This window comes from Lactuca saligna, chromosome 7 (assembly GCF_052625555.1).
Source record: "Lactuca saligna cultivar CGN05327 chromosome 7, ASM5262555v1, whole genome shotgun sequence".
Classification (NCBI taxonomy): domain Eukaryota; kingdom Viridiplantae; phylum Streptophyta; class Magnoliopsida; order Asterales; family Asteraceae; genus Lactuca; species Lactuca saligna.
In genome coordinates, this window is record NC_136423.1 from 142,802,699 (window position 1) to 142,815,198 (window position 12,500).

The 12,500-nt window shown below is 33.7% G+C and overlaps 2 protein-coding genes across 3 annotated transcripts; both read right to left on the reverse strand.

Moving 5' to 3' along the window:
* Window positions 1-2,506: 2,506 nt before the first annotated feature.
* Window positions 2,507-4,694, reverse strand: LOC145003923 (B3 domain-containing protein Os01g0234100-like). Of its 2 annotated transcripts, XM_078962829.1 has the most exons (7): window positions 4,416-4,694; window positions 4,292-4,345; window positions 4,052-4,086; window positions 3,797-3,956; window positions 3,489-3,695; window positions 3,324-3,408; window positions 2,507-3,249 (listed from the first exon to the last, which is right to left on the reverse strand). In XM_078962829.1, exons 1-7 carry the CDS (start codon window positions 4,470-4,472, stop codon window positions 2,606-2,608), a joined length of 1,242 nt encoding a protein of 413 aa, XP_078818955.1. In that variant the 5' UTR covers window positions 4,473-4,694; the 3' UTR covers window positions 2,507-2,605. The 2 variants fall into 2 exon arrangements, with proteins under 2 accessions (XP_078818955.1, XP_078818956.1); XM_078962830.1 differs by lacking the exon at window positions 4,292-4,345.
* Window positions 4,695-8,454: 3,760 nt separating this feature from the next.
* LOC145005585 (peptide methionine sulfoxide reductase (Protein of unknown function DUF829, transmembrane 53)) lies at window positions 8,455-11,115 on the reverse strand. The gene is made up of 7 exons (XM_078964695.1): window positions 10,738-11,115; window positions 10,107-10,164; window positions 9,914-9,994; window positions 9,795-9,830; window positions 9,479-9,709; window positions 9,254-9,395; window positions 8,455-9,151 (listed from the first exon to the last, which is right to left on the reverse strand). The coding sequence occupies exons 1-7, from the start codon at window positions 10,932-10,934 to the stop codon at window positions 8,658-8,660; spliced, it is 1,239 nt and encodes a 412-aa protein (XP_078820821.1). The 5' UTR covers window positions 10,935-11,115; the 3' UTR covers window positions 8,455-8,657.
* Between the last annotated feature and the right edge of the window lie 1,385 nt (window positions 11,116-12,500).

Here is a 12,500-nt window from a genome sequence, read left to right on the forward strand (position 1 = left end):
AATTCAAACAACTAGAACTAACAAGATTCTTGCGAATCTTGGGAACAATCAAAACATCAAATAACTTAATTGTCTTTCCAGAAGTAAATTCAAGACACACAACACCTAAACCACAAATAGGAATAAAATAATCGTCTCCCATTTTCAGCACCGACCCATCTTCAAGCAGAGTTAATGTTTCAAACGTCCGTTTATCATTGCATACATGGTTTGTTACTCCGGACTCGATCCACCAAGCAACATCATCATCCTACACATAGAATGATTCAGGGATAAATGAAACATAATAAACATAATTTTGATTTGAATTATCAAAGTCAGTCAAAAACTGACCTACTTTAACTCATGCCGAAGACCCGTTCAATTTCCCATTGGCTCTACTGTTTCCAGCACCATTGTTGCCCAAATTCACACGACAATCACGCTTGCAATGCCCAACTTGATTGCACCTCTAACAAACTAGATCCTTTCTATTTTTGTTGGAGTTTTTTGGCACATGTTCCTGCTTACGTTTTCCATGTCCCTTGTGGTTCTGGTTCCTTGGTTTGTTTTCAACCATGTGAACCGAGGGCTGTCCAGGTTCAACTTTTCCTTTGGGTTTTTCAGATTTGTCACTTTCCTTTGCACGAAGAGATTCTTCAATACGAATGTGACTAGCAAGTTGAACCAATGACATTTCCTCCTTTTGATGTTTCAAGTTGTGTTTGATGTCTTTCCAGGATGGTGGCAGTTTGTCAATGATGGTTGACACATCAATGGATTCATCCATATTCATACGGTGCAGTTTAAACTGATCGTATATGCCAAGGAGTTCATTGAATTGTTCAGTAACAGACCTTGATTCGTCCATCTTATAATTGTTAAAGTCACTTACTAGAAACTTCTTGCTAGAAGCATCCTCGGTGATATACTTCAACTCAAGGGTGTCCCACAACTCCTTAGCACACAAGGCTTCACAATGGATATCAAATAAAGCATCATACATACCATTCAGAATGTGACCTTTGCAAATGTAATCATCGTTGTCCCACTTCTATCTCCTTCTTACATCTTCAATAGTTTTTACAACACTTTCATCTGGATCCGCTGCTCTTGGAGTAGTCAGCACGTATGCTGCTTTCAGAGTAGTCAGCATGAAGTGCATCTTCTTCTTCTAACGCATGAAGTCGACACCTTCGAACTTCTCCAGTTTGGCAAACTTGGTAGTCATCTCACAGATTAAGTCACCCATCCCCAGAACAGAGAATTTTAGTTCGATTGTAGGGAAGTTTAGGGTTTGTAGTGGAGATATGTATACCAACTTGGATCGTGATATCACTTTCCGAACTGATATTTCTACCCTATGCCTGGGTTACAAGAAATTCAGCCTAGGATAATCCAATTGGACACTTACGATTCTAGGTACAGAAATTGTAAGCCAATATGCTAAAGGATTTTGTGAAAGTATGACGAAAAACGAGAGCTTAAGATCGTATCTCAGTTCTGAAAAGAAGAGTCGTTTATATAATAAACGATATTAGGGTTGGCCTGTTATGGGTTCCTTTGGAAACAAGTCAGGGTAATCCGAATTTTAATGAGGATTTAGGGTTACCAAAACTAACGAGCTTCGTTAGTTTTACCATAATCACCCTCAACAATCGGAATAACCCACTATGTACCCATATGTAAAAATTCGGAGAGGTTTTAGGACGCTGCCCCAAACCCCGCGGGACCCCAGCCAGGGGCTTTACCCCTTGGACCCCGCTAGAGGCGCTGCCCCTTTGGAAACCCCAAACCCAAGGGCGCTGCCCCCGAATCCCCGATTAGTCGTCGAACCGGCTACTAATTTGGTCTTATACATGCGTGCACTTCGCACCAACTCGTACACATATTAGAAAACAAATTAAGAAGCCTCTCAGCTCACATGCTAATTCCAGTTACATAAAATGACATGGTGATACTAAAATTACCAACACTTTAGACTTCTTGTGACAATTTATGAAATTGTCTTTTATATATATATATATATATATATATATATATATATATATATATATATATATATATAATTTTGAATCGACTAATGCAGAGAGCAAATAGTTTTGTTAATTGAGTGTTCTCCGTTCTTAATTGAATTTTAGGCTTTCTTTCTCCGTTCTTAATTGTTATACAATTTCATTAGATTTAGATAATAATGTTTATAAGATTATTCAAGTTGGATCGAGTTGAATTACTTAGTGGGAATATAAACCAACTTTTTATAGTAACCGCAAAACATGGATATTTTGCGAAAGGCCTAAGACTCTTTGCGCAAGGTCCTTGCAAATGTCCACAAATATGTGTTTTGTCGAGACTAGGTAATACCATAATAGGTATTCTTCTAACTTTTGTTTTCGTCACAAAATATCCATAAATCTTGACATATATAAAATAGCTTTCCAAAAATAAGATTCCCACTTCCTCTCATTTCTATAGGTTGTTTGGCTTCATTTAGCAAAAGAATGAATTCTAATAAAGAGAGTCACGGTTGAAAATGATGTTTTTGTAATATACAAATGACCTACATAATACAAAAACACATTGCCTTTTCTTCAAAAACATGACAAAAGCTCATACCCTAAAAACATCACCAAGGTGCATTAGCCTCTTTACAAAACACCAATTCAAGCTTCTCACCTTTCATCTTCAAACTTTCAATCTCAAAATCAAGATTCTTGATCACTTCTTTCACCCTCAAAAGCTTATCATTAAAAACCCTTAATTCCTCTTTAGCTTTCACTTGTTCATTCCTCTTCACTTCCAAAACCTCACTTGATTCAAACAATAACCCCAAAAGTTTCCCAATTCGCCCTCTCAAAAACCCAACTTTCATACCCACTTCTTCAAATGCCTTCAAAGTTTTATCCCATGTTTCAAAATCATCACGTGTAGTAGTCACTTTACACGCTTTAATAGCATCAGAAACAGTAACAGTTTCAAGAATTATTCCAACTGCTAGTTTCACATTCAGACCTTTTAGTAAGTTTTCATGAAGATACATGTTTTGACTACAACATAAATCATAGTATTTGATTTGAAAATGCTTTGGTATTTCAGAATCTATGACTAAATCATCCACCACAATATTGAAATCTTTTATGCTTTTAATGTTCTTGAATTCAACAACAGATTGTGAGAATCTTAACCCTTCAGTGGCTTCTGATTGGTTAAACACCACCAAACTTTTGTCTTGATCCATATCTTCTTCATCTCTTTCTCTTTCAATTTGAGCTTTATTAAGAAAAAAGAAAAGATAAGCTTTGACCATGGTTGACTTAAGAAAATGTGTAGAGAAAGAAACTTACATAAATTCATGCCATAAGGAACTAAATTTAGAAGGCCAAGAGCTCCATCGATTTCATTTAGACCATTTACCCTTGCAATATAGACCTAAAACAGATGAATTTGATAAATTAAAAGCTTTAGATAAAGAAAGTTATTGCATTCACTTGATCATTGTAATTGTATACCTTAAATTTCCAATTTTTAATCATCTGGAAAATAAGAGCATCTCCTTCAAGCAATTTATGAGCAATGGAGAATCCTCTCCATCCAGCACTCAATCCAAACTTGTCAACAAGATACTTTGTGTTGAATTCTTGATCATCTTCATCTACCAACACAACTGTTTCATCATGTTTTGGCATATGGACATCACAGAATTTCTTCGGAAAACCCTGGAAAAAAGAAAGGGAGTTTCAATTTTGTGTTCTTGTGTCAATGTGTAGTCGAAATAAGATACACACAGCTAGAAAACGACTGTGTTTTGATCACTTACAAGCCAAAAGCCACCAGTAACATGTGATGGAAGCATCGGCTTAACAAAACTAGGAAACTCAGATGGGAGGCTTGCTTGGACTTCTTTAGCTCGCTCCATAGCAGCGGATTTGGATTGAGAATTAGGAGGTTGGGTCAAATGGGCTGATTTCGGGTCATAGCTTTTTGTGTTTGCAGAATGGATCGAATGTATAGTGAGAAATAGTAGCTGAATGAGTTAACTTAATTGAAGAGTATTTGTGGAATATGAACTAACCTTACTGATAGGTTCTGTTGAAGATCGAAACTCACCTGCAAAGAGAAGTAATCAATCAGGAAACTATTCACGAGGGAGACGGATTTCAAATTTCAACCCTAATCAATCAGGAAACTATTCACGAGGGAGACGGATTTCAAATTTCAACCCCAGTTTTCAGAATGCACGAAGGGTGTTCGCTGAAATGACTGACAGACAGAAGATAAAGATAGAAAAATAAAAGGGTCTCACAGTCTTCACCTTTTGCTTAGCCTTTTTCTGTAAAACCTTTTTCTTAATCCCCATTGTCTTTCTCTGTTTCCATTACAAACATAAGCACTTGAAGCACAACAAAACAGGTTACAATTTTTTGAGAGAGATATACCTTGGATGAAGTCAGAGGGCTTGTGTTAGTGGGTTTAGACTGGGGAGCAATCGCCATTAACTTGTTCTTGAAGCACAACAAAAACAGGCGGAAATGAATTTGATGTGAAGGAGAAGGAGGTGAAAGAGGTGGATAGATAGGAAGAAAACTTTAACGTTCGATTTGAAAAAGAAGGAAGGGAATGAAAATGGAAATTTGTTGAAGGGTTTTCAAAAGGTGAGAAGTGATGGGGTTTTGGTGCTTTCAGAGCATTTTACGCACACTGTCTTGGGAGATGAAGCGTTGATTTTGGAGCCAAATTTTGAACGAGGATAATCCCTTCAAAACTGTTCACAAATGAATGTTTTTTTAGAGTGAATTACACTTTTGCTCCTTTTGGTTAGAATATATTTGCAAGTTTAGTCCAAGTTTTAGAAAATTGATGTGGTTGGTCTCCATGGTTTTAGAATGGAATAATGATTTAAAACCGTTATATATTATTTGATTTGCAGATATATAGTCACTAAGTTTTTTTTTTGGCTTCTTCCATTGGTGGAATTCTATTGGGGCAAGAAGGGGTCATGACCCCTCCGATTTTTTGGCTTTTTAACATTAATATAGTACCCGGTTTAATCTGTGAAAAATTGAAATATTGAGTTTGTAATATATATATATATATATATATATATATATATATATATATATATATATATATATATATATATATATATATATATATATATATATATATATATATATCCCAAAAACCAATATAGATATCTATTTTGAAACATGATAACTTAATCTTAAAAAAAAAATTACAAAAACCCTAAAAAGATACCGACATACCACTCTACGGCAGCTCACCACCAGACTACCCAGTAAACCAGTTCTTCTCGAAGTCTCATCAATCATCGACGGTCCTCTTCACCATCTTTATTATCTTCTTTTGTTCAAAACGCAGAAAAAATAAGGAAGAAAAAATATTTCGTTAGCTTTTTCTTTGACTAGTGCGACGGACATGAAATAATCCATCTTTTAATTTGTTTCTAAAACCAATGCTATAGATGCGATCGTGAAAAAGAGTAATCTCTCTTCTGCAAAATACTTTTGAGATGAAATGTCAAAAATTACATATATTTTGCTTGTGACTTTACTGAAAAAAAAATACTTGCCTTATTTTATTAATTCTTATTTTATTTGTTTTTAATTATTTTTATTTTGTTTATATATGGCTTTTAATCATTATTTGTTATTTTCCAAAAACATTTTAATTTTTAATTATTTAAGATGAATCTAAAGTTGCAATACTAAAAGGCTACCAAAAAAACATTCACTTGTATACTATTATTAGTATTGAAAATATATTGGTTAACCGATAATTTGTTATATTATTATTTTAACATCTTTTTATTTTGTTAGCGATTAGTTGTTCAATGAAATCTATTAGTTATTAGTTATTTTATTTTTTATTTAAATTGTTAGTTGATTTAATTATGTTATACATATTAACATGAAAACAATCTATTGTTGAGGAGATTACTTAAAAGACATATAAGTCTTCCTAAGCCATTGTAAATTGTTTTGGATGAAAACAACCCTAAGACTGTTAGGTATGGGTAACACCCACCGAGGCATTTTTGCGCATTATGACAGCACAAACATCGTCCATTTTACTGTTTTTGCGCATTATAAATCTACTTGTTGCTTCCCGTTACCACCATAACATTATAAAAACATCGTTTTTTTTTTTCTCCTAAAAACACCTATGGGCGTTGCGCATACCTAACAGCCCTCATTGTGTGCGAGTTAATGATAATTGATCCAATAAGAATTTACTTTATGTTTGTTTTGAAGTTTTCATCTGGCCACCTTTAGTTTCATACTTGTATTCCGCCCTTGTCCCCTTAACTTATTTAACTGTACAGATTCGGTCATTATGACCGATTACTCCACGTAAGCAGAAAAATAACTTAACAGAGTAATATATTTTTCACTTTGTATACATTTAGTCTTTAATATTGTTTTTGCACAGTTAGTCATTAATATAATTTTTTTTGTTGCAAAATAAGTCCTTGTTGTTTTGATACATATTTAATACTTATGAATGATTTCTTTATATTTTTCACGAAATCTATCATAAAACAATCATTAATGAGGTGTTCGGAGCTGTTCGGAGCTGTTCATGCTTATGACCCCTGCAGCCTCAATTGCTTAGTGCTTAAGTCTTGAGCACTTTCGGAGCTGTTCATGCTTATGGCCCCTGCAGCCTCAATTGCTTAGTGCTTAAGTCTTGAGCACTTGGGTTTATAACCTCAGTCTCCTTCACTGCAACTTTAAAATCTTCTTTAGTTATGCTTTAGAAGCCTTCTAGAATATGGTTTCATAATGGGTACCACTAAACTTTTTTTTTCAAGTTTTGGCTAATATGTTTAACACACTGCATGTGTTTTGCATATGGAATTAGTTCTTTCATAGCCTCAATTAGATCCTGTATTAAAATGTTAGATATTAGACCCTCAATTAGACTATGTATTATGTATGCCGGTGGTGTATGGGAAATATAGTACAAAGAAGTAAATTACATTTTTGTTGATCAGATATTAGATCCAAAAATCACTTCTAATTTTCCTTATTCTCCACACAAACTATTGCTAATGCAATGGAATAAATTTCATTGTTTACATCCCTTCCAACAACACTTTAAGGAAACAACTATTTAGACCTGTTATCTTCCTACACCCCTCCTTCCATCCCTTCTTTAATCCATCCAAGCAACCATAGAACTTTCTAAAGTAGTTCTTCTTATTTGGAACATAGTTTATATCAAGCTTCACAGTGGACCCTTTATTTGATCTCCTAATCTCTTCTGCATATGACCACAACTTTACATAGTGCTCAACAAAGGTATCATTTATTAGTTGCAATGCATATTTCTGAGCTTTCCTACATTGATCAATACTTACATAAATACCAAACTTCTTTGTCACTGTTAATCTTAGCTTCATAACACTCATTTTTTGTCTAAGTGAGATTTATCTTGTATAATGACTCCCTATCCAAGCATAAGGGACCATTGATCCTAACTTGTAGTTCCTTGTAGAGTTGTGATTTGGATTTAAAGACTTGATTTGGAAGCTTTCTTTATCACTCATCCAAGATGTCCACAATTAGAATGTGCACTCACCTTTACAACACTTAACCAACAATCTTTTCTTATCATTTTTCTCAAAGCAAAGTTGGTACCCATTGGCAACAACATAGTCACTTAACATAGATTTTAATTGAATTGGATCTTGAAATCTCATACCAAGTATTGAGTAGTGTATCTTCCATGGTGTTGACTCAAAAATAGAATGTTCTTAATTCATGGCAAACACATCACGCTCATCATCATCATCATCATCATCTTTGTTGTTATCATTTGCTTCCTCCTCTTCATCATATAATTTACTAAAAAACTCATCACCCTTTGTTATGTTCACGATGACCATTAAGTTCGACATCCACATCTCCAAGGTTATACATTTTCAATTCATTTTCTCCACCATCAATACATGAATCGTCGCCATCTTCTTCTATCTCAGAAACAAACCAATCCTCTATTCTTTCACCATTATGGTCCATACATAGGGAAATCATATCATCGGTTCCATAAGCATCAAAAATAAAACCAGCACGGTCTTCATCATTAGCAATAGTAGTTATCCCAGATAATACAGACTTACCTAGCATACATAATTATAACTTCTTTGTACTTTCTTGCATGAACCGTCCAAAAAAAGTGATACACATAGAGTAAGTCATTCTAGAAAAATCATGATCATTGCCCTTTTTTTTTTTTTTTTTTTTTAAGTTTCCCATTTTTTTTTTTCATTTTGAATTTCAAGCCTTTAGAACTTTTCAATTTGATAGATAAATCCAGATTGTAAGTTTTCTTTTTCTTCAATCTTAGTAATCCGTTTTGTATCATGTATTCCCCTTGAACCTAATAAAGATTTTAGTTATACGAACCATCAAACAACACTTTTCCTTAATAATTATTTATATTTTCGTAACATGTTTCTAACGTCTTATACTTCTCATATACCAAAACAAACAAATCTATTACAAAACACATCTCCATAAACATACCATACCCTCTACATTCATCCTACCTATATACATTTCGTGCAAAATCAATATATACATTTTTATTGTTATATTACTATTATTATTATATATATATATATTATTATACAAATCTCTCTCATGTATACCATTTTACAATCTCGACCTTATTCGTTTCAACCCATTTAAAGACAACCTCTTACGACCAGATCCAAATGATGTCCTCCCATCAAACTTAATATCCCACCCTTCAATATTCTTAGGAACACAAGCATCAAAAAGCACTCGACCAAGAACACTATGAGGATTCAAACATGGAGGACTTGCCACGTGGACACCACCACCATTACCATTTCTTCTTTCCTTTTGTTCATCTTGTAAAGATCCTGATTCTTTACTTTGATACTCCAAAGAACTTGGTAAAAAGAAATGGTCAGTGGGTCCCACTGCCACCCTTCTAAGGCTTTGATTTGAGTCAACCGCCGCATTTTGAAGGTCACAAATTAATTCACATATTTTGTCATGCATTCCCTCCATTCCATTTCTTTCAAAAAGCTTTTGAAGCTTTTTGTTGAATATTGAAACCGAATCATCAAGAAACTCGGTGACAGCTGTCCTATATTGTATCGGATTATGCTCATAGTGACCTGTCAACAAAAAAAAAATATTAAAACAATAAATTAATACTCAATATTTAAAATGTTTTGCAGATAGCTGATAAGCTAGCTGGTAGCTGATAAGCTACTAACCTACATGAGGAGAATCTTTCCATCCAACAAATCTCACATGTCCACCTAAACCTTGTACCCGTTGAGCGAAAGAGCAGATAACGGGATAAGGGGCAAGATCGTCATTTTCTGAACATAATATGAGAAATGGGGCGCCCAAACCCTAATTTTTTAAACCAAATTGTAAAAAGGAACATTAAAAATATCTAAAATGGGATAAAGATTGTTATAATTTGAAAAACTTACAACAGAGGAGTATAATGTTTGCCAGTATTCAGATCTGTGGGACCCGAATCTTGTGAGAAATAAAGCATCCAATCCAGAAGTGACACCTTTTGCAAATAAAGATACTAATTTTGATGATCCAAGAATGGAGGAATGAAGGGCAAATCGGGCACCCAAATCACCGGTTACGTTGACCGGACCAGAGTCAAACATTTGACCAGAGATACATGTCATGATTAATCGACTATCATCCTTCATAAAAAAAATATACATATTTAGAAAATGAAAATGTCATTAATATTAAAAAACAAAAACATACAGATTTAACATTCAATACCATATTGAGATGTGCTTCACATGTTCCTTCGATAATCTGTAACATATGTATAATGATCAGATATGAATAATTTAATATATTTAAATTGTTTAAATTAAGTTTAATGATATTAAATTTACCTGAAGAAGCTTATACATACAAGCTTGTGAACCACCGGAAAATGATGCAAGGACTAAAGGACATGGTCTAGATCTTAAATCCTACATTCACAAATAGACATATATTTTTTTAGTACTTTAATTTTGGAATTCTCAATTGGAAAATGTTAAGAGAAATATTAGAGTTTACATATTTTAATGGATAATAACTGACCTCTAAAAGCTCATTGAGAATGGAAAAAGCAAGTGCTGTGGCTTTCTCAGGAAAAAATCTGTAAATATCATGTGAAATCAGGAATTTAAAATAATTGTTGAACAAGATATATAATTACAAGCATGATTATGGTGTCTCATATGCCATTCATGTGAAGAAATCGTTGCATCATATGCATAAGTATGTGATAGATGCCCACAAAGAACTATTTTTTTTTATCCTAAAAGATCAATCAAGCAACAACATATTTCACAATTACTATGATGCTCTTAAACCTAAAATCTGAGGAATGATCAAACCCTTTTTTGATGTCGATTTAATACTCTTATAGTCTTATATTCAATTATTCATCAAATTTCGCGCAAAAAAAAAGGCGAATTACTTGGATCCTTTGAATCTCCCGGCATATGTTCTTTATACTTTTAACATTCCAGAATATATGAAATCCCCAATCAAAACCTACAGTTTTATAGCTTATATATTATTACAGGATACTCAACTTTTAGCTTGTCCCACAAGGCCACAACACAGTACTCGAAGAACAATTTCAGAACGTTTTCGACAGTTTAAATACTTAAACAGATGTATCATATCACATACAGAACTCCTAATTGAGTACAGATGAACTTACGGGTTGAGAAAATCGGAAAGAACAACAAGAGAGTTCCAACCAATAGACGAATACAGATCGACATAATTCTTCAAGCGACACTCGTCAAGCGAACCCCAAGCAAAAATTACAACGATTCCTTCGAGTTTCGATGCAGATGACGCCTCCTCCTCATTTCGAACCCAATAAAAGGTTCCTCCACCTCCGCCACTCAACATAACTTTAGGCTTTATCCCCCCAGCTCAAACCCTAATCAGTTTTTTTCACAAACACGATGATTACTGAAGATGAAATCAGAGAAAAAGACGAGTTAGTTCTCGTGGTGGTGGTGGATCGTTGAGGGGCTGTTGGATGTGGTTTTCACGAGGAGATTGTATCTTATTGGGGGTGGGGTCCAGCAGCCGATCATGGTGATGCGGCAATGTGATCGCTTGGCGGAAACGTGTTTTGGGTTTTTATTTTTTCCCCTTTTCTTGTATAAACAATATAGTCCAATTATGTCATAAAACATTAAAATGTTAACTAGAACTATTCATAAAATAGAGATAATCGTTTTTTTTAGGAATTTTATATAATAAGGATAATCGAGAAAATTTTCACTTGCTAATTCGTAGATTTGTTTTTTGTACCAAAAGATTATATATATATATATATATATATATATATATATATATATATATATATATATATATATATATATATATATATTATCATTTCTTCCTCATCCAAAAATTTTAATAATGTCACTGAAACAATTTTTAATAATGTCACTGAAACAATTACCGTAAATACGTGTGGCTCATTTCCCAAAATGGTTCATTCAAATTTGTAAGCAATCCTCCTTTACATTCATCGATAAAAAGATAATGCAACGAATAGAGTATCAATCGGTTATCGAAAGCAATTACATTACAACAAGTAAATGTTGTAAGGTAAGCTAATATGTTGTATTGTGTATCTCATCAAAATGAAAACTAAAGTTCGTATTTGTTATTCATTTGTAAATGGTTGAAGTTTTTTTATTGTGTGTGTTTGGTTTAAACAAATCATTTATTTGTATTGTATCATGTTCTAAATAAGCTTTCGAATATTGTCTCAATAATTTGCTACTTCATTTTCGTTCGAAATATCAGAAATACCATAGTTGATGATTAGACGAAATAATATTGTTGAGAGCCCTTACTCAGACTTAATTTCTTGATTTAATTTTCAAGATGGGTTGCATTCATTAGAGTTTTGTTAAACCAAGTTGATGTTAGGAAATAAGAGGGACTAAAGCACGTTGACAAACAAACCTTCCATTTAACAATTTTCAAGATGGCTTGCATTTACTCGCTTCCGACTAAAGCTTCGTTCTTAAATAAGCTCAACCTTCGTTTCTACTAAAATCTACTCTAAAACTTTGCTCTTAACCAAAGTTGAGACTTTGCTTCTTCTTGTTAGCTTTTCCTATCACCGAATTTGAGACTGCTCTCTTGGTTGAACCCAAGATTGCACTTTCAGTAGGCTTCCCCCTTAGCCAAAGTTGCAACAACTTTGTCTTTACATTTAGATCAAACTCTAGTTCTCAACAAAATCCCACTTGGACACCAATCAACAAAATTGGTGTCATCCAAGTTATGTAACCATCATCATTAGAAACTGAAATGACATGCTTGAAGGCCGAGCAATGTAATATGGTTCATAAAACTGCCCTGAATTTTATTTTCCGCTTTAAACATTTGCAAGGCTTCATGTTTACCTTATAGATCCCATTATTGTCCTTAAAATCGAGGACATAATAT

What these genes read in the sequence shown, in the direction of transcription:
- LOC145003923 (XM_078962829.1), bottom strand. Translation starts at nt 4,472, where the DNA reads ATGGCGATTGCTCCCCAGTCTAAACCCACTAACACAAGCCCTCTGACT. An exon ending in GCCCTCTGACTTCATCCAAG is followed by an intron (nt 4,346 to 4,415) that starts GTATATCTCTCT and finishes TAATGGAAACAG; the next exon opens with AGAAAGACAATGGGGATTAA. An exon ending in CAACAGAACCTATCAGTAAG is followed by an intron (nt 3,957 to 4,051) that starts GTTAGTTCATAT and finishes AAACACAAAAAG; the next exon opens with CTATGACCCGAAATCAGCCC.
- LOC145005585 (XM_078964695.1), bottom strand. Translation starts at nt 10,934, where the DNA reads ATGTTGAGTGGCGGAGGTGGAGGAACCTTTTATTGGGTTCGAAATGAG. An exon ending in GTATGTATAAGCTTCTTCAG is followed by an intron (nt 9,831 to 9,913) that starts GTAAATTTAATA and finishes CATATGTTACAG; the next exon opens with ATTATCGAAGGAACATGTGA. An exon ending in AAACATTATACTCCTCTGTT is followed by an intron (nt 9,396 to 9,478) that starts GTAAGTTTTTCA and finishes TTAAAAAATTAG; the next exon opens with GGTTTGGGCGCCCCATTTCT.